This window comes from Narcine bancroftii, chromosome 10, assembly GCF_036971445.1.
Source record: "Narcine bancroftii isolate sNarBan1 chromosome 10, sNarBan1.hap1, whole genome shotgun sequence".
In the NCBI taxonomy this organism is placed as follows: Eukaryota; Metazoa; Chordata; class Chondrichthyes; order Torpediniformes; family Narcinidae; genus Narcine; species Narcine bancroftii.
Genome location: NC_091478.1, coordinates 22337619 through 22363910, shown reverse-complemented (window position 1 = coordinate 22363910; position 26292 = coordinate 22337619). Strand labels below are relative to the sequence as shown.

Genomic DNA, 26292 nt, shown 5'->3' with positions numbered 1-26292 from the left:
AAGAGAATAGACTCATGGCCATTATCAAGTTGAAATGCTGCTCCTTGACCTTGCATTGGCCTTGGTGGGACGAGTCCACAGATGGAGGGGTCGGACTGAAAGTGTACCCCTTTACTGCCCGCTGCATTTGTCAGTGGTGCCAGTTGTTCAGTTCTCTGCACTGCTAACGGTTTTCAAAGATTTCCAGTTTTGAAACTGACAGCATCCACATCTCAAGGTTTCTATTTCAGTCATGAGACCATCTGCCCATGATTTTGGTTTTGAAGCTACCACAGCTGAGGAGGGTTTGTCTGCAAGCTCAGACTGTCAGCTTTTCAAGAACAGAGTCACAGGCAGTAGTTGAATAACGGTTCTAAAGACGTACAGGGTTGGTCACATGGGTGTATTCCGGCATGGGCCGGGAGAGTCTGTGCTGTTTCTCTGAATTAAATTTTAAAAATTAAAATTAAGTTAACAGCAGAAAGGTTAAATAAGCTCGGAGTCCTTGTAGGTGGCTGGAAGACAAAGAGGATCGAATTATTTCTTGTCATATGTACTGAGATACAATGGAAAACTCTGTTTAGTGTGCTACCCATGCAAGTCCAGCTATACATAGTACATCAGTTAGTGCATGAATAAAAACAGGGGTGCAACGGTTGGCATTAAAATACGGGAAGTGCAGGGTATAGAGCTGACGTTTGGAGTGCAAGTCACCATCTTTCACAAAAGGCGACACAGTTAGTATAGCAATTAGTGTAACTCCGTTAAACAGGGCCAGCGACCCGGGTGCTGTCTGGCGCTATCTGTAGGTAGTTTGTACATTTTCCCTGTGTCCATTTGCTTTAGGTGCTCTGATTTCCTCCCACCCTTCAAAACATACGGGGTTTGAAGGTTAATGGGTGTATTTGGGTGGCGTGGGCTCATGGGCAGGAGAGGCTGTATGTCTAAATTTAAAATTTAAAAAGAGAGGCCTGTTCAGAAGTCTGATAACAGTAGGAAAGAAACTGTCCTTGAATCTGGGGGCGTGTGTTTTCAAACTCATCAGTCCTACCCAGTGGGCGGAGTTGGGGGGGGGGTGGGGAAGAAGCAAGTGCGATCGAGGTGAGATGTGTCCTTTATTGTGTTGTCTGCTCTTCTGAGGCAATGGCAAGGTGTAGATGAGGGGAGGACAGAGTGCGTAATGACCTGAATCATGTTCACAACTCTCTCCACCCTCTTGGGCAGGCTGAGCTGTGTCGCTTCGATACTTTCTGTAGAAATTGATGAAACCAGAACAGAGAACAATACAGACACAGTCCAGGCTCTTCAGCCCACAATGTTGTGCTGACCTCTGTAAACCCACTCCATTTTTCTAATAGTTTACTAACTTTTCCGTACCACACCTGTAACCCTCTTCTTTCATCCATGTGCCTATTTAAGAGTCTTTTAAATGCCCCTATTGCATCAGCCTCCATCCCAACCTTGTCAGTGCATTCTCTGTGTAAAAAACTTATCTCTGACGTTTCCCCTAAAAGTCCTCCACTCACTTTAACCAGCTTAGGGACACGTTGAATTTCCTTGGTCCCCAAGTGAAGTGAAAGCAGCCTAAGGAAGTTCTTGACGAAGCTTCTGAAGGTGGAAGGTGAGGGACGAGTTGACACAGCAGAGGCATTTAGGGAAATGTTTTGCACAATGGATCAATGGGATGGCCAGAAGCTCTAGAAAAGAGGGTCGACGAGGAGAGCGTGGTTTTGAATGATGTCATCCTGTGCCATGTAATTACTTGATCCAAATTGATACTCTAAATCTGTGGAGGTGTTGTAGTATGGCACCATGTAACTGATATGTAAGGAAGTAATAGAGCTGGACAGGGCGCAGGATGTTGCCTGGATGGAGGGTTTCACTTATGAGGGGAGAGTGGAGAGGGTGGACTCATTTTCCCTGATGTGGAGGAGATTAGGAGGGAACACTTTGGCCTTTATGGCAGGCAAAAATTGATGAATTTCATGGTTTTTACGTTTTGTACTATTACATGGCAATAAAATGAATCTTGTATTTTGAATCTTGAACATGATTGAGATATATAAAATGAGAAGGCATAGAGAAGAGAGGAGTAGGGACCTTGGTCTTACATTATAGATTTAATGAAGGGGAGAAGAGATTTAGAAGGAATATGAGGGGGATCTTTTTTCATCCAGAGAGTGGACCAGGTGCTGAAAGTTCGGTTTAATATGGATGAATGTCCACTGATTTGCTTGGATGTGATGGGTTGAATGGCCTGTTTCCATGCTGCATGGGTCTTTAGGAACTATTTTCTTCTGTCCTGGTGTGGTACTATTTGTATAACAGAATACATGGTCAACACATCACATTTCAAGCTGCCACTGTTATATGGCAGCTGTATAATGTACCAGGCTCAGCTGTACCCAAGTGTTTTATGGTGACATGAGATTTCTCTGTTCCATGCACAATGTGGTCATTGCTGCAGAACGTGAGTTATAAAAAAAAAGCCACTCATTTGGCAAATTGTCTGTTGAACTGCTGTGGTTACAACTCCCAAGCGCCCTAGGAACTTGGTGAAGTATTTCTTATCAAGCTGAGGGTTTCCGCTGCTTCTGTTTCTACTAGAAAGTGATGATTTTCAACACCAGAGATGTACAGCATTGGTTTGATACGTTTGTACCACTCCAGGGCATTGGCCCAGCAGAGAGATGTCTGAGCAATCGATCCACGGCAACCGTTTGAATCCCATCCCTGCAGCTGGGGAGCTTAAGTCATTAAAAATGAAGCCAATGTTTAGAGCCACAGACTTACACACCACAGAAACAAATCCTTCAGCTCACAGACCGTCAGCCACCTGTTTGCACTGATCCCGTGCTCTATTCTCCCCAGATTCCCATCAACCCCCCCCCCCACCCCTGATTCTACCCCTCACCTCCTTTCTAAGTGCAATTTTCAGTCGCCAATTAACCTACCAACCCACACAGTGAGTGTAGGGTTAATGCTACGCTCCTACAGGATCAGCAACCCTGGTTCGTATTTGCCGCTGTCTGTGAGGAGTTTGTACGTTCTCCCCGTGTCTGTGTAGGTTTCCTTTGGGTGCTCTGGTTTCCTCCCATCATTCATATAGATGTATTTGATTTCACGGACTCGTTGCCTGGATGGAGTGTTTCACTTATGAGGGGAGAGTGGAGAGGGTGGGCTCATTTTCCCTGATGTGGAGGAGATTAGGAGGGAACATGTATTCTTAATTTAAAAGAATAAAATTAAATTAAAAACATCTAATCAACCCAGTGTTGAGTACAAGAGTTGGTATGGGAGTTTATTGCCATATACATGATACACGAGAATGCCAACATAAGATATACGACAATAGTATAAATTAAATTACCACAATTTGCCATGAGATAGAAAAGAGTTCATAAATATAAAAGGATAGGATGAATAAATATTCACAGTTGCAGTTAGTGCAAAGAAAAGTGACGTTTCCTTACCGCAAACATATCTTTAGTGGCTTTTAGTTTATGGCCTGGAATACTGTGTGCAGTTCTGGTTGCCATACCAGAGGTAGGATCTGGTTATGTTAGAGAGGGTGCAAAAGAGATTCACTGGGTGTTGCTTGAGTTAGAAGGAGAGATTGGACAGGTATTGTTATCCCCGGAGCAAAGGAGACTGAAGGGTGACCTTGTAGAGACGAATAAAATCATGAGGGGGAAAACTCATATTCCTACGAACCTTTCCTATCCGTGCATCTGTCTCAATGTCTTTTAAACATTGTGATTGTCCCCTCCTCTACTGCTTCCTCATTCTATGAACTGACCAATCATTGTGTAGGAAAACTTACCTCTTAGGTCCCTTTTTAATCTTTAAAGATTAACGAACATTGCAGCATAGGCAGGAGTAACTCAGATTTGTTACCATGGGTCATTCTTATCTGCTATGCCTTCACAGGGGAGTTGGTTTCATGTTTCTAAAGTAGGTTCTTTTAATTCTTATATTAGGTTTCTGATGATGCAGCACTGATTATCACTCACCTTCATTCTCCATCTATCCACGTCTTCATTCTCCACCTATCCCTATCTTCTTTATTCTCCACAGATTCACATCTTCTCCTGTTCTTCCTCCTTCACTAATCCACGTCTTCACCTCTTTCATCCACCGATCAATGTATTCACCTCTCCTCCATCCTCCACCGATCCATGTCATTGCCATCTCATCCTCGGCTGATCTTTGATTCTGCCTCTTCTTCATTCTCCGCCGATCCATGGAGGATGAAGTATAGGTGAAGACATGGATCGGAAGCTTGCATCCCTAACTTTTGAGGATTTCACCAGTCCTCAGCACCCGCATATTTCTTGTTTACATGCCTATTTAGTTGCATAAATATACAGGGAATTGAAAGATACCGATCATGTACAGGCAGAAGGGTCTATCCACAGTCATTGTGGATAGAAGGGCCTGTTCATGTGCTGACCTATGTTCAAGGAAAGAGAAGCTGGAGGGTTTCAGTAGGACAGGCAGCCTCCATGGAGAAAGTGGAAAGGGAGCTTTCAACCAGAAGCCCTTTGTCCATTCCTCTCCATGGTTACCTGCTAAATCTCTCCTGCTTTTCATTATTTGTTCCAAAGTTCCGAAGTGCACAAAGAGATTGGGAATTGGAAACTCCTATTGGTGTTGAGGCTTCAGGTGAGCCGAGAGACTGATAGATTTGAGTAAAGCATAATGCTAGGATTATGAACTAAAGTGGGTGAATAGAATGGGGAATATACGGCCTCCGTTTGGTAGTAATGACTGCTAACCACTAAACAACCTCCCTGTCCAGTTACATATTCTCCTGATATACACAATGACCATTAATCTTAGAAAAACATGTTTTTATCTTTTATAGATCTACTGGATTACAAACAATTCAATCACAGCACGTACAACTACACCACGTTCTGGCTAGAGGAGGAGCAGGGGGTTCTCTACGTTGGAGCAAGAGGGGCCATTTTTGCTCTAAATGTGAACGACATCAGCGACAACTCTATGAAAATGGTAAGGACCCCAGAATCACAGGGCCACTGTAAAGTGTAGTTGAAGACTGCCGGCCCATTATCGGCAGTGGCAGCACCAGAGGAAGAGCTTTGCAACTTGCCCCAGCCCACTGACCCTCGTCCCAGAGGTCTGCCAGTGCTCTTTTCACAGTTATGGTTGTGATAGTACAGATCTATCACCAATGTACATAGTGTATATAGTTACTGTATCTAGACTGTGCTTACAGCGATTGGCTGAGAGCTAAGCCACGCCTATTGTCTGGGCCTTAAAGGGTTGTGTCCCTAGCCAGGTCGAATCATTCCAGACTGGTCGGCCACCTGTGAAGAGCTCCTGTCTTTTGCTAATAAAAGCCTTGGTTTGGATCAACAAGTCTTTGGTTCTTTCGACGAGCTCTATAATGGTTGAACCAGGGCATTGCTAACAATGTTGGTGTTTCCTGGCCACATCTAATTGCCCTTAGCAGTGGCATGTCACCTTGTGCTGATCCGTGCCATTAGTGAAGAAGGATTTCCCCTTCGAGAATTAATCTTGTGCACGTTCTGGAAGTTAATGTGTTTCCATGTCACAATCAAAGGATGGCATCTGTTGTAGGAATGCAAGTTGTAATAGACCAGACAGTAGCAGTAAAAGCTAGAGAGTAGACCAAGACATTGATCAGAATTAAAGTGGGCTACTGGTCAGGGAAAAGGATACAGATATTAATCAGCCTCCGTTTTAACATCTTTCTATTAAAAATTCGCTAACTTTCTTTGGCAGTAGAAAACCCTTAATTAAGATAGAGATGAAGTAATGGAATTAGTATGGACAGGTACTTGATGGTCAGAAAAGATATTGTAGGCCAAAGGACCTGTGTCTGTGCTGTTTGGGTGAAGGTATTCTAAATCATAAAGTAAATGCAAGCTGGCTTTTTCCACTGAGGTTAGGTGAGACAAGAACTAGAGGACGTGAGTTAAGGGTGAAAGGGGAAAAGTTTAGGGGGAACTTCACACATAAAGTGGCGGGAGTTTGGAATGAACTGCCAACTGAAGTGGTGAATACAGGCTCGATTTTGACATTTGAGAAAAATTTGGAGAGACACATGGATGGGAGAGGTGCAGGTCGGTGAGGACTAAGCAAATAACAGTTCGGTATGGACTAGCTGGCAAATTTCCAAGGGCATTTCCAGACTGGAAGAGAGTCCCAGTGAGACCATCAAGGTTTCAAATGGAGATTGATGTTTCACCTAATTTTATTTCCTTCTACATTATATATCAAAGCAAAACATTGCAAACAGATAGTAGACATTCCCAGGTAACGTTGATGGCATCTTTGGATTGTGAATTGTGAGTATCTGGGGACGCAGTAAAAATAAAACCATTAGGTCCGCTCATTTTATGCCAAAATGGTGGGCAGTATCCGTACTGAGCATGGGAATTGGAGGAGCTCCGGCTCAACTGGCTGGGAATTGGAAGACAATGGGTTGATTGCCAGGCTGACATTAGTAAGCTGATTGGTTGAGGATGCCCACCCTGTTGCTTGGGGTAGCTCCAACTTTACACAATCCCAGCATGTGCCCCTCAACCTAGGGTCGTACAGAATGGAATTGGCCCTTCAGCACATCTTGTTTACACTGGCTGGATTTCAGATTTATTGTCAGATACAAACACATCAACTCACATACAATGCTGAGATTCTTTTTTCTGATGGGCGAGGCAGAATTACCACTTATTGGGAGTGCAAAAAAAATGTACACAATGTACACATGTAAACAAATAAAGAAATGTAAACAGATAAAGAAATGTAGACAAACTGCTATTCAGAGAGAATTGTATAAAGTCAATAAAGCACAGAAGTAAGTCCTTAAATGAGTCCCTGATTGAATTTGTTGTTGAGGAGTGTGATGGTGAAGGGGCAGCAGCTGTCCCTGAACCTCGTGGTGAACATATTGTGGCACCTATACCTCTTTTCTGATGGCAGCAGTGAGATCAGAGCATGTGCTGGGTGGTGTGGATCCTTGATGATTGCTGCTGCTCTCCAACAGAAGCATTCCCTGTTGATGTTCTTGCTGGTGGGGGGGTGGGGGGAGGGGTTTGTCTGTGTTAACCTGGGCTCTACCCACTACCTTTTGGAGGGCTTTACACTTAGGGCTATTGGTGTCCCTATACTTGGCATTCTGGGGCGAGTTCCATTGGCCTGCATTTGGATATCGTTGGATCTGTCCAAACCTACTGAGCTTGGGGAACGAGCTAGGGGTCATAGAGTCATGCAACACAGAAATCAGCCCGTTGGCCCACTGACCATTAAATAGCCATCTACACTAGCTCTTAATTGAGGTGTTGGCACTCTTGAATGGATTACCAGATCTGAAACCTGCTGATGGGTGGAGGATAGATTATTGGGGGGGTTTTGAAAATGGAAGTTGTTACAGCTCAATTAACATAACAATTAGACCTCTTAATGAAAGCTCCAATGCATGTCTGGTCTGTGAGCTTGAATGTTCCTGCCATGTTTGATTCCCAATCCCCCCCAACCCCCATTGCTTATTTTAATAGGAGTGGCTGTCCGTTGCAGACCCTGAAAACACTTGCTGGGTGTACCTCAGAATGACTTCCCGTTCATCTGCCACTGATCTAGGACTAGAGGCGACGATTGAGGATATTGTGTGAACTTCACTGCTGTTCCTCTTTGCATTCTGCATAGGAAGTTTAACTCAGACTCTTGCACTTCTCCTTGTCACACTCATAATGGACTGCTCTGATACCACAAGAGGACTGTATGCACTGTTCTAACCCTACTTTTTATCTTGCACTATGGTAACTGTGAATATTTATCTCTTTTTGATTTAATTTAATGTATAGTTTTTTTTTGAGACATACCTGTTTGGCTGCAGCAAGTGGGAATTTCTATGCATTTGTACATTGTACGACATGTATAACAATAAACTCATTTTCAATTATCAGTTGACTGGCTCTAATGTATTTCAATGTCATTTTGTTCACAGATACAGTGGAAAGTGTTACCTGAAAAAAGATTGGATTGTCTAAGTAAGCGGGGCTATGAGGTATGGAAAATGGATTAGGCCATGTGAACTTAAACCCTCTCCCATTCCCTGTTCACCCGTCATCCCTGTTCCTCGTTGGCCAACGCAGGCTGTGGTTCTCGCCGCCACCTCACCTTTAAGATTCTTCTTTGTGTTTTCCTTAATGTTACCCCTCCATCTCTCGGTGAGCCGCTAAGAAATTCCAAAATTTCCAAACTTCCACCACTCGATTTTCATTTCTCTTCCATTAAAGGATTTAACAACTGTGGAACAATTCATATGGAGGCAATTGGAATGGCTTCCTAACCTGTTCTCAGTTCTTAGGGTGTTCCTTAGTTTACATTCAAGTTTATTGTCACTTGTACCAAGATTCAGTGATAAAGTTTGTTTTAATTCAGTTTAAAGATACAGCTATTCCGGCCTGTGACACCCAAACACACCCATGTGTAGATTTTATCTGAAGGCTGCACCTGGCAATTGGAGTCATGTGACTCAGGCAGTTGGAGTTGAAAAGCTCAGATTGGTGGGAAGCTGATTGGGCAACAGAGATCGAGTGATCCAGGGAACTAGTGATGCAGGGTGTTATTGATTCACTTCAACCCAGCAGTCTGGGGGGTTGGTACTATCGACTGGAGTTCCATGCAGTAGTGAGTAGGAAATTTACAACTAATTAGTTTTTTTCTACACATGACCAGTCAACCTACCAGCCTCTGTACCTCCTTGTAATGTGGGGAGGAGACTGAAGCACGTAGAGGAAACCTTTGCAGTCATGGGAAGAGCATGCAATCTCCTGACAGACAACACTGGCTTCAAACTCGGGTCACTGGCGCTGTAATAATGTTGCGCTTCGCTGATTGTGCTGCCTTCTGTCTCCCCACACAATTCTGCAAGCAGTCTGCCTGGGCATCTTGTGCGTAGTACAAGTAAGAGAGAGCAGAAGTGCAGAGTTACAGAGAGTGGTCAGAGGGCAAAGGCAGCAACATTTTACTATTTGGGAGTCTGACCAGATCAGGATAGAAACCATCCTTAATGCTTTGTTTCTTGACCAAAATTTTCAAATTTTGCTTTAAAATGCTCCCCAAAAGCAGGTGCAGACATCCTTCCACATCAAAGATGAGTTGTTATTGATGGGCGATGATATATTGAAATAACATTCTGGACGCTTAAATCCTTGCGTTCTTACAAAATGCCCTGTGTTCTTTATAGGTGGACTGTTATAACTATATCCGTTTTCTGAAAAGATACAATGGGACTCATTTTTACACCTGTGGCACATATGCATTTAATCCTCATTGCGCCTATATTGTAAGTATTTTTTTCCGGTATGACTAGATGCTTATTCTCCTCCTGTGAGCTATCTTTTGATTAAAGTTGCAGCATTGGTGTTGTGCAGAAGGCCCTGGGAGAGCTTGAGCATGAATTGGGAATGGTTGGTTTGCAGGTGCAGCAGGTAATCAAGCAGACAAATGGGATGTCAGCCTTCATTGCTGGAGACATCGAATTTAAGAGCAGGGAGGTTCTGCTGCAACTGTGCAGGGTACAGGCCAGGCCGCACTTGGAGTACCATGCGTAGTTCGGGTCTCTTTATGTGAGAAAAGAAATACCGGCTTCGGAGGTGGTAGAGAGGAGATTCACCAGGTTGATCAAGAGGCCTGGGCATCATTGGCGTTTAGAGGGGGAAGTCTCTTTTGAAATATACAATTATGAAAGGAATAACCAAGATGATAGCAGGCAAGTTGTTCCCACTTTCAGATGAGACTAGAACAGGATAGCTCCTCAAGGTTCAGTATAGTAGATTTATGGCAGTGATGAGGAGGAACTGCTTTAAATTTAACATACAGCATGGTAACTGACCATTTCAGCCCACAAGTCCATGCTGCCCAATTTACAGCCAATTAACCTACACCCCTGGAATGTTTAGAATGGTGGGAGGAAACCGGAGCCCCTCCGGGGAAAACCCATGCAGACACAGGAAGATTTGACAAATTCCTTACAGGCAGCGCAGACCTTGAACCCCAGTCCCGATCACTGGCGCTGTAAAGGTGTTGCGCTAACTGCTACGCCATCCATGCCGCCCAAAGAGTAGTGAATCTGTGGAATTCTCTGTCCAGAGAAACCGCCTCATGGAATATTTATGCAGACAGATTTTTGAAAAGTAGGGAGATCAAGGTTTATGGGGAGCAAGTGAACAACCAGTGCTCAGCCCACAAGCAGAGCAGCCACGAACCTATTAATGGTGGGGAGGGGGATGGGCACCTCCTGTGTGTTTCTGTGTTCCTCGCCAGATGCACATTGCTTTGATCTTTTTTTTTCCCCTTCCACCTGTCAAGGAGATTGAGAACTTCACTTTATCAACTATCTTGGAAGAGAAAGAGAGATGCCCTTATGACCCCACAGTTGGATACACCGGCCTCATTGTTGGTAGGTATTGCATCTTGGACACACCGTGAGCTGTGCTTTTGTATTTCAGTGTCGTCTGAACAAATTGGTATCAAATTCTGATTGTGCCCCAGTGTACAGGAAACAAATAGTTATAATTCAGGCAGTGTCTGTCTTTAATAAAGGGATGTAAAATCATGCTTGGCTTGCACTTGAGATTCCAATATGTATTCCAAGTAGGTTGCATTCCACGGTGGAAAATGACCGCCAAGGAGCCTGGTAAAAAGATACAAGTTGGAAATAAAAGCATGGTGCAGAAGGACAATCCATGGGAGGAACTCAGCGGGTCAAGCAGTATCAGTGGGAGCTAAAGAATTGTCGGTGCTTCGGGCCAGAACCCTTCACCTAGACTGTGCAGGGGAGACGAAGACAGCTTGGAGGACTTGGTCGGGGGCCCGTAGATGATTGGTGAACAAGGGAGAGGTGATGGATGATGGACAGATGGGGAGGGTGAGGGGCAGACTTGGGATTTTTTTTGGGTGGGAACCCTGCATCAAGACTGAGAGAATGCATAGAGGAGATAGCCAGTATAATGAGGAGAAGGTAGGAGGGGTTGGGCAGGATTAGTACCAGTCTTGAAGGGTTCTGACCCACAACATGGACAGCTCTTTTTCTCCCATTGGTGCTGCTCGACCCATTGAGCTCCTCCAGCAGATTACTTCTTCGCTCCACATTCCAGAATCTGCAGCTTTGTATCTTCAGTAGAAGTATGGTATATGATGGTGAATTCTCTCTTTCCATGCTGCCTGATTCTGAATCACCCGTCTCCATTCTGTTTTGCCTTTCCTGCTTTACACTTTCTTATCTTGCTCATTCCAAAATCAATCTACACATTTCCCCCTATCTCTAGAGTCACCTCACTAGACTTTGCTTCAACTTGTGGGTACTTATCTATGGGATTATACCTTCTCTTTCATAGAACACTACAGCATAGAAACAGGCCTCTCTGCCCATCTAGTGCATGCCAATCTATTGTTATGCCTAGTCCCATTGACCTGCACCCAGAGCATATCCCTTCAAACCCATCCTGTCCATGTACATGTCCAAATTTTTCTCAAATGTCACAATTGAACCTGCATCTACCAATTCAGCAGGCAACTTGTTCTGGACTCCTGCCACTCTCTGTGTGAAGAGGTTCCCCTTAATATTCCCTTTAAACTTTTCCCCTTTCACCATTAACCCATGCCCTCCAGTTTTTACCTCACGTAACCTCAGTGGAAAAAGCCAACTTTACATTCACTCCATCGATGCTCCTCATAATTTTGAATACCTCTATCAAATCTCAATTTGGGTTTGTTCTCAGCAAGGTCAGCATTTATTGCCCATCCTGAATTGCCCTTGGGTAGAATGGTGGTGAGCCACCTTCTTCAACCACTGTGGTCCTTTTGTGAAGTTGCTCCTGCAGTACTGTGGGCAGCGAGTTCCAGGAATCAGGCTCGTGGCAATGAAAACCCGGCGCTATGTTCCCAACCTAGGATGGTGTGCAATGCTGGGGAATCCGCAGGCCTGCTGCCTTTGTCTTCGGCGGAGGCAGAGGGTTTGGAGGTGCTGGGCAAAAATGTGCTGGAGAAACTCAGCAGGTCACTCAACATCCACAGGAAGTAAAAGGCAGTGGATGTTTCGGGCCTGAGCCCTTCTACTTGAGTGTTGAAAATCAGGCAGATAACTGAACAAAAGGATGGGGGGGGGAGGTGGTGGGGGAAGAGAAGGCTGAGGATACAATTGGGAAGGGAACAAAGGAAGGTGAGAAGTGATGGGGTGAGGGCAGGGTTAAGAAAGATAGCTCTCTGATAGAAGAGAAGGGGGTGGAGAGCAGGATGAAAGGAGAAAGAGGGATGAGGGAAAGAGAGAGACTGGGGGAGGGTGGGCGGGGGGGGGGGGTAAATGGAAATTAAAGAAGTTGATATTGAGACTGTCCAAAATGAGACTACCCAGACAGAAAATAGGGGAGGGGTTGTCAGATTAGTCCAGTTTTTACAGAAAGTCGTCAAAACACAGAAATGCTGGAGGAACTCAGCTGATCTCACATCATCCATAGGAGGTAAAGCCACATTACTGACATTTCGGGCATGAGTCCTTCCTTGTGGTACTTCGAGGAAGGGCTCAGGGCCGAAATGTCGAGTGTACATGTTTACTTCCTGTGAACGCTGCAAGTCCTGCTGAGCTCCTCCAGCATTTCTGTGCTTTGACTGCAATCACCGCCTTGGCAGTCGTTCGTCTTTCACTCTTTACAGAAAACCGTGCTGCTGCCTCGGACCTCCACCTGTGACGCGGTGTGGAGTGTGCACATTCTTCTTCTGACTGTGTTGGTTATCCCTGGGGCTCCTGTTCACCCCCACACCCCAGAGATATGCAGGTTGGGAGGTTAATTGGTCACTGGAAAAACAAAGTAAACACACCCCAAGCGGATAAGTGAGCGGGAGCATCCAGGAGGAGCTGATGGGCGTGTGGGGAGAATAGTTACAGATAAAATTAGAGGGGAAGCATCCATTTTGTGAGTTGGCATAAAATGCTCAAGATTCCAATTGGAGCCTCGTTTGTAAAAATTTTTAAAAAATGAAATAAAAACAGAAATCCCAAGTCAGGCAGCACTTGACTCAGATCTGGGTCCCATTGTCATAACAAAGAAAGAGTTGATTGGGGCACCAAAGAAGCTGGAGAGAGCGAGGGTGGAACAAGGGGATTTATTTGCCTTGATAGGGTGAAATAATGTGGCAATTAAAATATTTAGGCAAAATCTTCTTTGAACTTCCCCCAAGAACTCCTAATTCTCAGAATTACAGCTCTCAACAGCTGTCTTGCGGGTTTAAAAGTGGTTTTCAAGTTTGCAGCAGAACCCTAAAGGGATGCAAAATTAGTTAACTACTCAAACCTTCACGATCTGCTTTTCCATAGACAATAAAATCTACACTGCCACACGCTATGGGTTCCACGGGGGACAAGCAGACATCAAAAGCAACTTTAAAGAGCGCACGCTCAGGATGGACGATTCTGTCACCTACTCATTGAATGGTAAGGAGAATAATTCACGCCTTCAATGTCAGTCATTTTTTTGAGATCACAAAGAAGGTCAGAAGTAGGAGCAGGAGTTGGCCAATTGGCCTATCAAGCCTGCTCCGCCATTCACCAAGATCGTGGCTGATCTGGTGCATGGACACAGATTCATTTACCCATCTGTTGCCCATAACCTTTCATTCCCTGATAATTCATAAATATATCTGTATCGTAAGTACAATTAATGAGGCAGCCTGCACTGCTTCATTGAGAAGAGAATTCTACAGAGTCACTGCTCTCTGGGAGAAGCAGTCCCTCCTCATCTCTCCCTTAAATCTACTCACCTGAATCTTGAGACCAGGTCTCCAATTCTAGTCTCACCTGTAATGGAAGCAGCCTCTCTCTTCTATCTTATCTATTCCTTTTATAATTTTATACATTTCTCAAAGATGCCCTCTGGTTGCCTCCCACCATTCAAAACGTACCAGGAGTTGTAGGTCATTTGGGTGTAATTGGGCGACATGGGCTTTTGGGCTGAAATGGCCTGTTAATGTCCAGTATGTCTAAATTTAAAAGAAGGGTCATTATCTGTGCACTGATGTTTCTCTCTCCACAAATGCTGAACTGGCCAGCTGAGTGTTTCTGGCAGTTTCTATTTGTTTCTGACAGTCTAGCTAAATTTTTAGTTGCAACAGGTAATCAAGAAGGCAAACGGGATGTTGGCCTTCATTGCTAGAGGATTGAATTTAAGAGCCATAGAGGTTCTGCTGTAACTGTCCAGGGCACTGGTGAGGCCACATCTGGAGTTATGTGTGCAGTTCGGGTCTTCTTACTTGAGAAAGGATAGACTGGCTTGGGAGGCAGAACAAAGAAGGTTCACTGGATTGATTCTGGAAATGAAGGGATTAGTTCACAAGGAGAGATTGAGTAGCCTGAGACTGTAGTCATTGGAGTTTAGAAGGATGGCTGTCAAAACAGACCCAATACACAATGTAATGGATACACAGTCAATTAGAAAGTACTGCAGGACAATTGCAACACAAGAGCTTGGTAAATTTCCAGAGAGAATAATAATTGGTTCTTTCAAAGCTTTATTTTTGTCGATTTCCTGCATCTTGCAACATCGGGAACAATGGTTTGAAAGCTATTCATGCCTGACAGTTACGCTGTGAGTACACCTTCATTCCAACAGAATCACCGAGAAGTGTGGGGTGACCAGCCAAAATGACATGAGCCTCTGCAGTGTTTTCCTAAAGTTCCAGTAATAGTTATCATAAAAAAGAGTGACTTACGTTCCTGAAGGGGCACAGAAAATAAGCAAATAGTTGGGCTAATTAATTGGATAGTACTTCCACAGATAAATGGAAGAATGGACATTTTAAACATAAGGGATTAAACTAAACCCATGACAATAAAAATCCATTGCAGTGGAAAATTGGTATAATTGTAATTATATTTGGTCTTAAATATCTGATCAGTTCGGATTATCGCTGTAATTAAAAGTAGTTTCAGCAAGGCTGCTCTCTGTGGGGAACCTGTGTTTATCGGGAAGCTGTGCTGCAGTGCTATGACCTATCTCACACTCATTTTAAGTGTGAGGCCGGCACAAGGTCAGGGAATTTGCCCTTGTAAATCTACTTTAGTAAGTGTTTTAGTTAAAAGTCCTGATGAACTTTCCTGCACTTGGCAACCGTTGCCCTGAAATCTGTGCAAGGATCCCAAAACTTGCACCAGATGTCTCATACTATACGGGACTGGAGGCCCGGGCCGCATCTGCGGGACCAGGCCTTGACTTGAAGTCTACAACACGGAAAAAGTCAATTCCACCGAATTATACCCAATTAATCTTTTATCCTGTACAATTTGGAGGGTGGGAGGAAACTGGAGCACCAGGAGGAAACCCATGCAAACAGATACAAACTCCTTACAGACAGCGTCGGATTTAAACTCGCATCGCAGGCGCTGTAATAGCATCGTACTAACTGCTGCACTAACCGTACTGAACACTTCCCAACCTAACCCTATGTGACCATTTCCCTTTCTCGGGCTCTCCATCAGGACATCAACCAACGTGGTCAAAAATGGAACAGTCCTCCTAAGGCCAAATTCCCATCATCACATCAAGGGGATTTAATTGAGTAAAATTTGGAATGAAAAGCTAGCATTGGTATAGCCTTGTAACATAAAATTAGGCCATTCGTCAATGGTAGTAATGAGTTTCTTGTCATACACATTGTCCAAATTTTTTATTTGTTGCAGAAGAACGGATACTTGTAAAGAAAAGTGCTAATAGTAAACTGATTGAATTAAATTAATAGAGCCAATAAATACATGTTAAATGTAATTATTTGCAGTAAAGCTAATGGAACTGTGCGGACAGGCCATGATTGGTGTACCATGCGGAGGTTCAAGAGCCACTTTATGCATTGTCAATTCTGGATCATAGTAAAGCAGGCCCCCCTCAGCCCCTAGTCGTTCTCTCCCTGTTTAAGGCTCTGCAACTTATTCCCACTCACAATCCCATCAACCTCCTCCCACCAAAAAAAATTATACAACTACCTACTTGCACTGAGGGAATATCTAGTGGCAAATTAGCTTATGGTTGAGAGCCTCTTTGGGATGTGGGAGGAAACCGGAGCACCCGGAGGAAACCCACGCAGTCACGGGGAGAACGTGCAAACTCCACTCAGCAGTGACCCCCCCCTCCATTTCGGGATCATACTCGTGTCCCTGCAGGAGTGGGGCAGCACCATTCATGGCCACAGGACTCTGTGCGCCTCCAGAGCCAGCATAAAGATACTTTCCTTCTGCAGTACCCAGTGTTAGTCACCCCAGGGGCATTTCGAGGTGGGTATCAAGAGTCAGGGAGGTCTAAATCTTTTGAGTGAATATTAAAAAAATATTGTTGATACAATTGTTTTAGATATAGGAGCAGAAATAGGCTATTCAGCCCATCAAGGCTACCTTGCCATTCAATCAAGAGCTGATTTATTTTCCCTCTCAGCCCCACTCCCCAGCCTTCTTCCCATATAAATTTTTATCTGCTCTTGGTCAGATGGTTTTTTTTGCTATCCATTCATAGAGTGTAGAAACAGGCCCTTAAGCCCAACTGGCCCATGCCGGCCACACTAGTTCAACCTACCTGCGTTTGACCCATAAATATAGCAAGCATAAACATGATTAAATATCATATCTGGTGCTAACACACTGAGGATGATCTTTTAGGCAACGATCCAGTGTTTGTGCTCAAAGACCGAAGTTTATGCCCACTGGAATCCACCTCAGTGAAGCGGAATGCCGGGAATGATCACTGGGATAAGGCGGAGGTGTCATGTCTGCTCCTGACCCACCCACACCTTATGCTCTTGCTTGTACACCTTCATCTCCGTCACCTCTCTTTCACCGTTGCAGATCCAAACTTTGTCGACTCGGTGCTGGTGACAGAGAGCGTCAACAGCTCCGTGGGAGATGATGACAAGATATACCTGTTCTTCACGGAGAAGCTGGGAGAAGAGAGCGCTTTTAACGGAAAGCCACTGATCAGCAGGGTAGCCCGCATCTGCAAGGTAAGAGGAGGCAGGAGCTTATGGTTTTGTGATGGTTGGGTCACTATGTTGGGGGCTGTTAAATGGACAGGCAGTTCCCTGCATTACGGCCGTGTTCTGTTCATGAGTCACACACTCTCCTCGCTGCTCCCTTTGGGCTGGAGCTACAGAAGCCTGAAGTCCAGCTCCTCTATGCCCAACAGCCATCAGGCTTCTAAACCTTCCTGTACTACCCTAACCATAATTAGCCTAGTGGTTAGCGCAATGCTATTACAGCACCAGCGATGTGGGTTCGAACCCGGCACTGTTTGTAAAGAGTTTGTACATTCTCTCCGTGTCTGCGAGTGTCTCCCTGTGCACTCCATTTTCCTCCCACATTTGAAAAAGTATGGGGATCGTAGGTCGATTGGCATATTTGGGCAGCACGGCGCACAAATGCACTCAATGCGACCAATTATCCTACTACCTTGAACGTCTTGGGTATGTGGGAGGCAACCAGTGCACCTGGAGGAAACCCACATAGGTCACGGGGAGAACGTACAAACACCTTACAGATAGCAGCAGATGCGAACCCGGGTCTCCAGGCTGTAATGGCATTTCGCTAACCGCTACTCACAGAAATAATAAGCCTCTGCTCAATTTACAGATGACCTTACCAAAAATGTACAAAAGGAGAACCTAACCCTAATTTTTAATTTGAATGTAATTTTAATTTACCATAAAACGTAATTCTTTTTCACCTTCTGTGGATGCTGCCTGTGTCTTGTGAACATTTCCAGTATTTTCTGTTTTATTGCGGACTTTTCAACATCTGCAGCATTTTGCTGTCATTAACATTATTGCCGTAGGTGCTGCTGTGGTTCAACCTGTGGTTTGGAGTTTTCAATCCACCAGTGGTATGTGCTTGGATTTCCCTTCATCAATCTTTTGGGAAAGATCATTTATCATTACACTCAACACACTGCTGTCAAATTCCTAGTTCTCTTGGTTTTTGTTTCGATTGATGATTTACTGGACTTCCAGGAGCTGTGACAGAGTAATGGTCTCCGGGTGCATAAACTGAAAAGAACCGGGTGTGGGCTAATTCATGTTACTATAATGAAGGGTTGGCCAAGGCCGTGTCCTGAGAAGACTGTTGGAGAACTGAACAAAGAAAAGAATAACTTTGCAAAATCACACTAATGAGGAAATAATGGCGGTCATCCTTCTCAAAAAGGAACTGTTGTGAAAGTGCGGCAATCAAATAGCTTCTCTCAGGCTGCGAAATTGATGTACAGTATCCTGTAACCTTGGCTGTCTTAGAAATGAAACCATCATAGGAGCAGAAATAGGCTATTCAGCCCATCGAATCTGCCCCACCATATAATCATGAGCTGATCCATTTTCCCACTCAGCCCCACTGCCTAGGCTTCTCTCCATAACCTTTGATGCCCTGGCTAATCATGAACTTAGCAATCTCACCCAGTGGCCTGGCCCCCACAACTGCCCACGGCAACAGATTAACCACTCTCTGTCTGAAGAAATTCCTCCTGTATCTCTATTCTAAGCAGATGCCTTTCAGTCCTGAAGTAGTGCCCTCTTGCCTTGACTCTCCCAACAATCTTTCAACATCTACTCTGTCCACGCCTTTCAACTTTCAAAATGTTTCAATGAGATCCCCCACCTTCTCCCAAAATTCCAATAAGTACAAGCCAAGAGCTGTCAAAACACACCTCATATGATAACTTTTTAATTCCTGGAATCATCCTTGTGAACCTTCTCTGGACCATCTCCAACATCAGCACATTCTTATTTAAATGAGTAGCCAAAACTGCTTCAATTCTCCAAGTGAAGTCTCACCTCACATCCCTGCTCTTATATCCTATTCCTCTCGGAATGAATGCCAGCATTGCATTTGCCTTCTTCACCACCGACTCATCTTGCAAGTTTACCTTCAGGTCATCCTGCATGAGGATTCCCAAGTCCCTTTGCATCTGGGTATTTTCAATTTTCTCCCCATTTAGAAAAAAATCTGTTAGTTTTTTTAGTACCAAAATGCTTGACCGTACACTTTCTAACACTATATTTCATTTGCCACTTTTCTGCCCATCCTCCTAATCTGTTTCAGTTCTTCTGCAGCCTCTCTTTCCTCAACGTACCCACTCCTCCACCTACCTTCATATCATCCGCAGACTTGGCCTCAAAGCCTATCATTCCATTATCCAAATCATTGATATACAAGTAAAAAGAAGTGGCCCCAACACCGACCCCTGTGGAACGCCACTAGCAACTGGCAGCCAACCAGAATATTCCAACTCTCTGCTTCCTGCCAATCAGCCAATGCTCTACCCATGTTCTCCCCTTGTCTGCATGTTTTACCCAGAGGCTCCGGTTTCTTCCCACCATTTGAAATGTACCAGGAGCTGTAGGTCAGCTGGCTATAATTGGACGGCACAGGCTCATGGGTCCAAATGGCCTGTTACCATGCTGTATATCTAAATTAAAGTATATCTAAAGCAGTGGTCCTCAACCTTTTTCTTTCCACTGACCACTTTAAGTAATCCCAATGCTGGCAGTGCTGTGTGATTAGTAAGGGATTACTTAAAATGGGATGTGAGTGGGAAGAGAAGAATGAGAATCATTGCTCTAGACCCAATTGTTACTGAACTATTTTGCTTGAGAAAAATTGTCCTTGGCCCATTTCCTTTGGAATTATGAAACAGTGTACATAATGAGTCAATTAGGTATGATTAAAACAGTGGTTTTCAACCTTTTTCTTTCCACCCACATCCCACTTTAAGCAATCCCTTACTAATCACAGCACCTGTGGCATAGGGATTACTTAAAGTCATTTATAAGTGGAAAGAAAAAGGTTGAGAACCACTGGTCTAAACCTTGCTTCATATGACTTGTTCTCCAAGTAAATTGCTGGATTATTGAAAAGATACATGTAGTTGACGCATGTCCTTGGGAAAGGAAGCCTGCTCTCTTTAGCTGGTCTGCTCTCTGTGTAACATCAGGTTCACAGATATGTAGGTAATGTTTGACAGGCTTTCAAATAGTGTAGCAAACCGGCAATCCCATTCCATGATCCATTTGAAAAGATATTCATCAAAAAACCCACCTGTGGGGGAACCCAGTGGGTCAGCCAGCGTGGGAAATGGACTGTCGAACTTTCAGGTTGAAATCTTGCTTCAATCTTGAAGCAGGGTTTGTGCTTGAGACATTTTGACTTGTCTAGTTCCCTCCACAGATGCTGCAGATCTGCTAAGTTCCTTCAGCCAATGGGTTTTTTTGCTCCAGATTCCAGCAGGAGATTGCAGCCTCTTGGGTTTCTGTCAAAGAACATTTGGATGCTGGTTCAATATTGATATTTAAGAGTAGATAGGTACGCGGGTGGGAAGGGGCATGGAGGGATATGGTCCGGGTGCAGGTCAATGGGACGAGATGCAAATACATTGTTTGGAACAGACTAAATGGGCCAAAGGGTCTGTTTCTGTGTTGTAATGTTCTGTGGTTTGAGAGGAACAATATTAATGACCCTGAATGAAAACATTCAAGTTTGTTTATTTATCATCTGATTGTACCAGTATAACCCGACGAAACAGCATTCTCCAGTCCATGGTGAGAATGCACATATACAGTACATACTGTATGTACGTAAAATAAAATAAGTATACAAATAAATAGTAGAGTCACGGAGAGTTGTTTTAGCAGTCATTCTGCAGTCTCACTGCCCGTGGGAAGAAGCTGTTCCTTAGCTTGGTGGAGTTGGCTCTGATACTTTTGTATCTCTTTCTCAACAGGATTAGATGGAAGATACTGCTGGTAGGGGTCCTCCTTGATTTTGTGAGCCCTCTTTAAACAACGATCCCAGTAAATCACATTCTGGGGGAAGGAGTCCCCAGAAACACGAGAGCAGTGGTTCACACTTTAGTGACAGCTTTTTTGCCTCGCTGTTCTCGATAGAAACCTTTAACTAGAAGTCAAGGCAAGGGTCCTTCATAGAGACTTGTGTGGCCTAGGACCATCCCTGTAGCAATGGAGCGATTGAAGCCTGGAAATGATGCACTTTGTGCTGTTGACTGAACCGGTGTATGTGCCTCTTAGTGAAAGGAGCCAATAACCTGCATTGACTTTGTCAGGGTGGAAACATCCTGCCACCAGGAGAAATATCAGTTAACTTTTCTTTGTCCTTGCACCTACCGGCCTGTGGATAATATTGAATAATATAGTCTGACGTATCACTGGGTTTGATATAAAAATACCTTAAGTATCTTCATTAGCCACCGATATTCTTAATCCAACAGCTATCAGACTCCTGAAACTACCCTAACCCTCGCGCTACTCTAGGACTACCAAACATCTGTCTGCATTACTGCAAATATGAACATTTATGTGTTCATCCTTTTGTATTTAGCTTTTTTCAAAGTTCAGATTTATTGTCAATACATACATGACATGACTTTCAATACTGCCTATTTTTTTCCTGCGGGCCGGGCAGAATTTCTACTTATCAGTAGAGCAAAAAAAATCATACTCAAGAAAGGATACTTCGTCAAAAGGGAGAAAGAATTATAAACAAGAAGGCGGTAAAAACAAACTGCAATACTGAAAATAAATATTCAATAATAAATGAAAGGTCCTTAAATGAGTCCCTGATTGAGTTTGTCATTGATGAGTCTGATGGTGGATGGGGAGCCGCTGTTCCTGAACCTGGTGGTGCGTGTCTTGTAGCACCTATTACCTCTTCTCTGATAGTAGCAGCCAGAACAGAGCGTGTGCTGGGTGGTGTGGATCCCTGATGATTGCTGCTGCTGCTCGATGGTGGGGAGGGTTTGGCCTGTGATGTGCTGGACTGTGTCCTCTCCCTTTTGCAGGGTTTTTCACTCAGAGGTGTGGGGGCCTCCTGTTATGCAAACTATTAGTTTATACTTACTATTTATCAGTGTGTTTACGCAAGCGAGAACTTCATTGCATTCTGTACATTGTATTTATGTGTGTGACAATAAACCCATCAGCAGCTGGGGGGAAGCCTAAACTGTCACAGGGATGAGGAGAATCCTCAGCATGCACAGTGTCGCAGGTCAGCATCAAACCTGGGGCACTGGAGATTACCCCTCTCCCCACTACACCACTGCGCCTGACACTGTGCACTGCAAGGCGCCAAACCACAAAGGGAACCAGAAAGCATTAGTCTGTGCCGAACTGTTATTCTGCTTCGTCCCAGTGACCTGCACCAGCTCACCATTCCCCTCCCATCCTGTTGAAATTTTTCTTAAATGTTAAAATTGAGCCTGCATTCACTATTTCAGCTGGCTATTTGTTCCACATTCTCACCATTCTCAGTGTGAAGAAGTTCCCACTAATGTTCGTTTTAAACATTTCCCCTTTCATCCTTAACCCATATCCTCTAGTTTGTATCTCACTACCATTAGACCATCTAGGCAGCCGCCTAGGGCACAGACCTCAGAAGGGTGCTGTTGAAGGGAGACTCCAACAGCTCCGGCACCTCTGGGCAATGAATGAAGTGTCTCTGACTTGCGCGCTATAAGCACGTGTGTTAGTCTGGTAAGGCAGAGAGAGGAAGTGGTACAGCGCACGTTGAACGCCACATCAGGTATTGCGTCCACTGCTCAACCCAGCCTAGGTCGCAAAATAGTCTGGCACCGTCCTTGCATTAACTCAGTGGAAAGAGCCTGCTTGCGTTTACTCATTCTATACCCCTACTCATTTTTATACCTCACTCAAATTTAACCTCAAGGGAATAAATTCCTAACCTGTTTAACCTTTCCTTGCAACTCAGTTCCTGAAGTCCAGGCAACATCCTAGTAAATCTTCTCTGCACTCTTTTTATCTTATTGATACCTTTCCTGCAGTTAGGTGACCAAAACTACCCACAATCCTCCAAACTGGCCTCGCCAATGTCTTACAGAACTTCACCATAACACGCCAACTCCTGTACCCAATTTCTGAAGGGTTGAAAGCTCTCTTGGGAGTAGGAAAGGGGAAGAGAGTTGGGTAGCTGAAAGGTTATCAAGGTCTAGTTCAGCCACTCTTAACTTTTCCTTGGCTCTGGTCCCCTTAGGACTCTGCTCAAAGTTTATGGGCCCCTTTCCCTGTGAAGCAGCTAAATTTTGGTTTCTTCCATACTTCTCTCCTACTGACTGCCTTTTTAAAAAAAATATTTGTTACGTGAGGTGAGAAGAAAGCAAGGATTTTACTTAAATGTGCTGTGGCCCTTTGAGAATGCCAGTGACCCAGGTTTGTATCTGGCACCGTCTGTGAGGAGTTTGTATGTTCTCACCATATCTGCGTAGGTTTCCTCCCACCCTGAAAAATGTACGGGGCTCATAGGTCAATTGGGTCTAATTGGGTGGCATGGGCTCGTGGGCTGGAAGAGTCTGTCACCATGCTGTATGTCTAAATTTAAATGTTAAGATATTTAAAATATAAAAAATGAATTTCTGTAACTCACAGCAAAGACACCCGATGTGATTCAGATGGTGTGCGAGTCACACTTAGCTAACCTATCCACTTGGCAATTCATTCCAGTGGCAAATTTCCAGCAGCATGACTCACACCTGCCAACTTACGGCAGAGTCGTTATCGAGTACACCGGTTTGTGTGTCAGGCCTTCGTAAGCCACACTCCCATTTCATCTCGAGGCACTGTCTGGCTCAATTCCTGGTGTGTTGGTGACTTCCACGTTCTCGCTAGTAGCCTGTTGTAAAGACGATCAACGTAAAGTGGCTGGTAATCTGGCAGAAACCTCGCCACTCCTTCACCACAGAAATGTGAGGGAACATGGAACCCACTTTCACAGGGAGGATTGGTGCTTGCAGTGTCTGGATGGACTTCCAGCTGATGTGGAAAGGAAAAGAGGGTTATATAGATAGACTTAAATAATCAGATAACGAGCTTATTGTCATACACACTGGACAACGTACATATGCAAAATTCTTATTTGCTGCAGCTAAACAGGTACTTTGTAAGTAAAACTACAATCGTATATTGTGGTGAAAAATACGAAAGATAGATAAAAAATATTTACTATTATCATAGTACAAGAGAAGAGTGATTCTACGATACCGCAGACAGGCTTTTTGGAGATGCTGGAGCAGGCTATGATTAGTGTAACAAGGGGAGGTTCAAGAGCCTGATGAAAACTGTTAGATAATAACTGTTCTTGAACCTAGAAGTGCTGGTCTTCAGGCTTCTGCCCGAAGGCAGCCGTGAGAAGAGGTTGTAACCAGAATTTTTGGATGGGGGGGTGGGGGATCCTTTATGATGTGAGCTCTCTTCTTGAGATCAGAGCCTGTGATGGGCCTGACTACATACATTTTCTACCTTCTGCGCTCCAGGCTGTGCAGTGCTGATGGAAGGGGCTGCCTCTGACCTCTCCCTTACTCCATCATGTCCATCTTCCTCGCCCTCCACTCTTCCTGAATCCTGCTGCTGATTCTGGATAAACCTTCTCACTCTATGTGACGTTGAGTGTTGCAGGGCTTCAGTTATAATGTATATTAGTCTATGAATATGACCATTAACAATGAACAATGAGCTCGACGTTAGCAAAATCAAGGAGGTGATTGTGGACTTCAGGAGGGAGTCGGGGGAACACGATCCAGTCCTTATCACTAATGGAGAGGCCCATCTCCGAGGATCTGACCTGGAGCCTCCATGTTGATGCATTCATAAAGAAGGCTCGCCAGCAGCTAAACTTTGTGAGGTGTCTGAGGAGGTTCGGTATGTCACTGACAGCTCTCATAAACACGAATACTGTGGAGAACATTCTGGCTGGTTGCATCAATGCCTGGTGTGGAGGCACCAACGCTCAGGACAAGAATAAACTTCCGAGGGTTGTTAACTGGTCCTGCGACATCACAGGCACCAGACTTCACTCCATCGAGGACATCTACATGAGGCGGTGTCTTAAAAAAGCAAACTCTATCCTCAAAGACCCCCACCACCCAGGCCATGCCCTCTTCACTCTGCTACCATCAGGGAAAAAGGTACAGGAGCCTAAAGATGAGCACTCAGCGGCACAAGGACAGCTTTTTCCCCGCTGCCATTAGATTCCTGAATAATCAATGAACCAGACATTGCCTTACTTTTCGTGCACTATTTAAAAAAAATTTATAGCAATGTTGTAAGATGGTTATAATGTGAATGATTGCACTGTGACGCTGCCACAAAACACTGAATTTTATGACTTGTTCATGACGATAAATCCTGATTCTTGTGATTCTGAATAATTGAATCGAATCTGGCCAGCTTGCTCTCTGTTCTCTGGTTTCTTATACCTCTCAGCTCTGAACTTGCCGACCCTCAGTCTGTCTACCCATTCACCTTGGAACGGAAGCTGAGTCTATGGACCACGTACGTTCAAGCACAGTTTTCAACCATTTGGATCAATGACATGGCTTTGTACTCCCTGCATCCCATTCTAAGTCAATTAAGATAATTGGCAAGAATGCCAGAGGGGTTAAGAAAGTAAACCTCATTAACACAGCGCCCTACTGTGATCCGGAGTGTACTTCCTGAAACACCAGAGGAAGTAGAAACAGTGGTAACTTTCAATCGGGAGTTGAAACATTTGAAGAGGGGAAAAGTTGCATGGCTGCAGGGAGAGAGTGGGACTAATTGGGCCATTTCCCAATCCCGCCCTTGGGATGAAGAAGGACTCATTTCCACTCCAGTGTTTAGAGGAATCTGAATTAGAATTTATTGTCATGAACATGTCACAAAATTTGTTGTTTTGCATCAACATTTCAGTGCAAACGTGTACAAAATTAATAAAAATAGTGCAAGAAAAAGTCAAAGTGAGGCAGTGTCTTTGGTTCATTGATCATTCAGGAATCTGATGGCGGAGGGGAAGAAGCTGTCCTTGTGCTGTTGAGTGTTTGTCTTCAGGCTCCTGTACCTCTTTCCTGATGGTAGCAGAGTGAAGAGGGCATGGCCTGGGTGGTGTGGATCCTTGAGGATAGAGGTGGCTTTCTTAAGTCACTGCCTCTTATCGATGTCCTCGACGGAGTGAAGTCTGGTACCTGTGATGTCGCAGGCCTAGTTAAAAACTTGGAATTTAGAAGAAAGAGTGGATTTTATATATAAAATTATGAAAGGAATGGATAAAATAGAAGTAGGTAAGTGGTTTCCATTGGTAGGAGAGACCAGAATGAGGGATGTAGCCTCAAGATTTGGGGCAGAGATGAGGAGGAACTGCTTTTCCCAGAACCTGGTGAATCTGTGGAATTCATTGCCCATTGAAGCAGTGGAAGTGACCTCAAATAAATATATTTAAGGCGAGATTAGATGGAT

At 44.3% G+C, this 26292-nt stretch overlaps 1 protein-coding gene across 11 annotated transcripts in view; it reads left to right on the top strand.

Annotated features, from left to right (window-relative positions):
• LOC138744272 (semaphorin-4G-like) overlaps nucleotides 1-26292 on the top strand; it is a 151868-nt gene that overhangs the window by 67006 nt on the left and 58570 nt on the right. For 10 of the 11 annotated variants that reach the window (XR_011345419.1, XR_011345420.1, XR_011345418.1 and 7 more), the window contains 6 exons: nucleotides 4847-4995; nucleotides 7976-8035; nucleotides 9221-9319; nucleotides 10345-10435; nucleotides 13349-13465; nucleotides 16859-17013. Coding sequence is in view for 8 of the 11 variants with exons in the window: in XM_069900111.1 (XP_069756212.1) it covers nucleotides 4847-4995; nucleotides 7976-8035; nucleotides 9221-9319; nucleotides 10345-10435; nucleotides 13349-13465; nucleotides 16859-17013 (671 nt within the window). In the remaining 3 variants the exon portion in view is untranslated. The remainder of the gene's footprint in view (nucleotides 1-4846; nucleotides 4996-7975; nucleotides 8036-9220; nucleotides 9320-10344; nucleotides 10436-13348; nucleotides 13466-16858; nucleotides 17014-26292) is intronic. The other variant, XM_069900119.1, reaches the window with a different exon arrangement.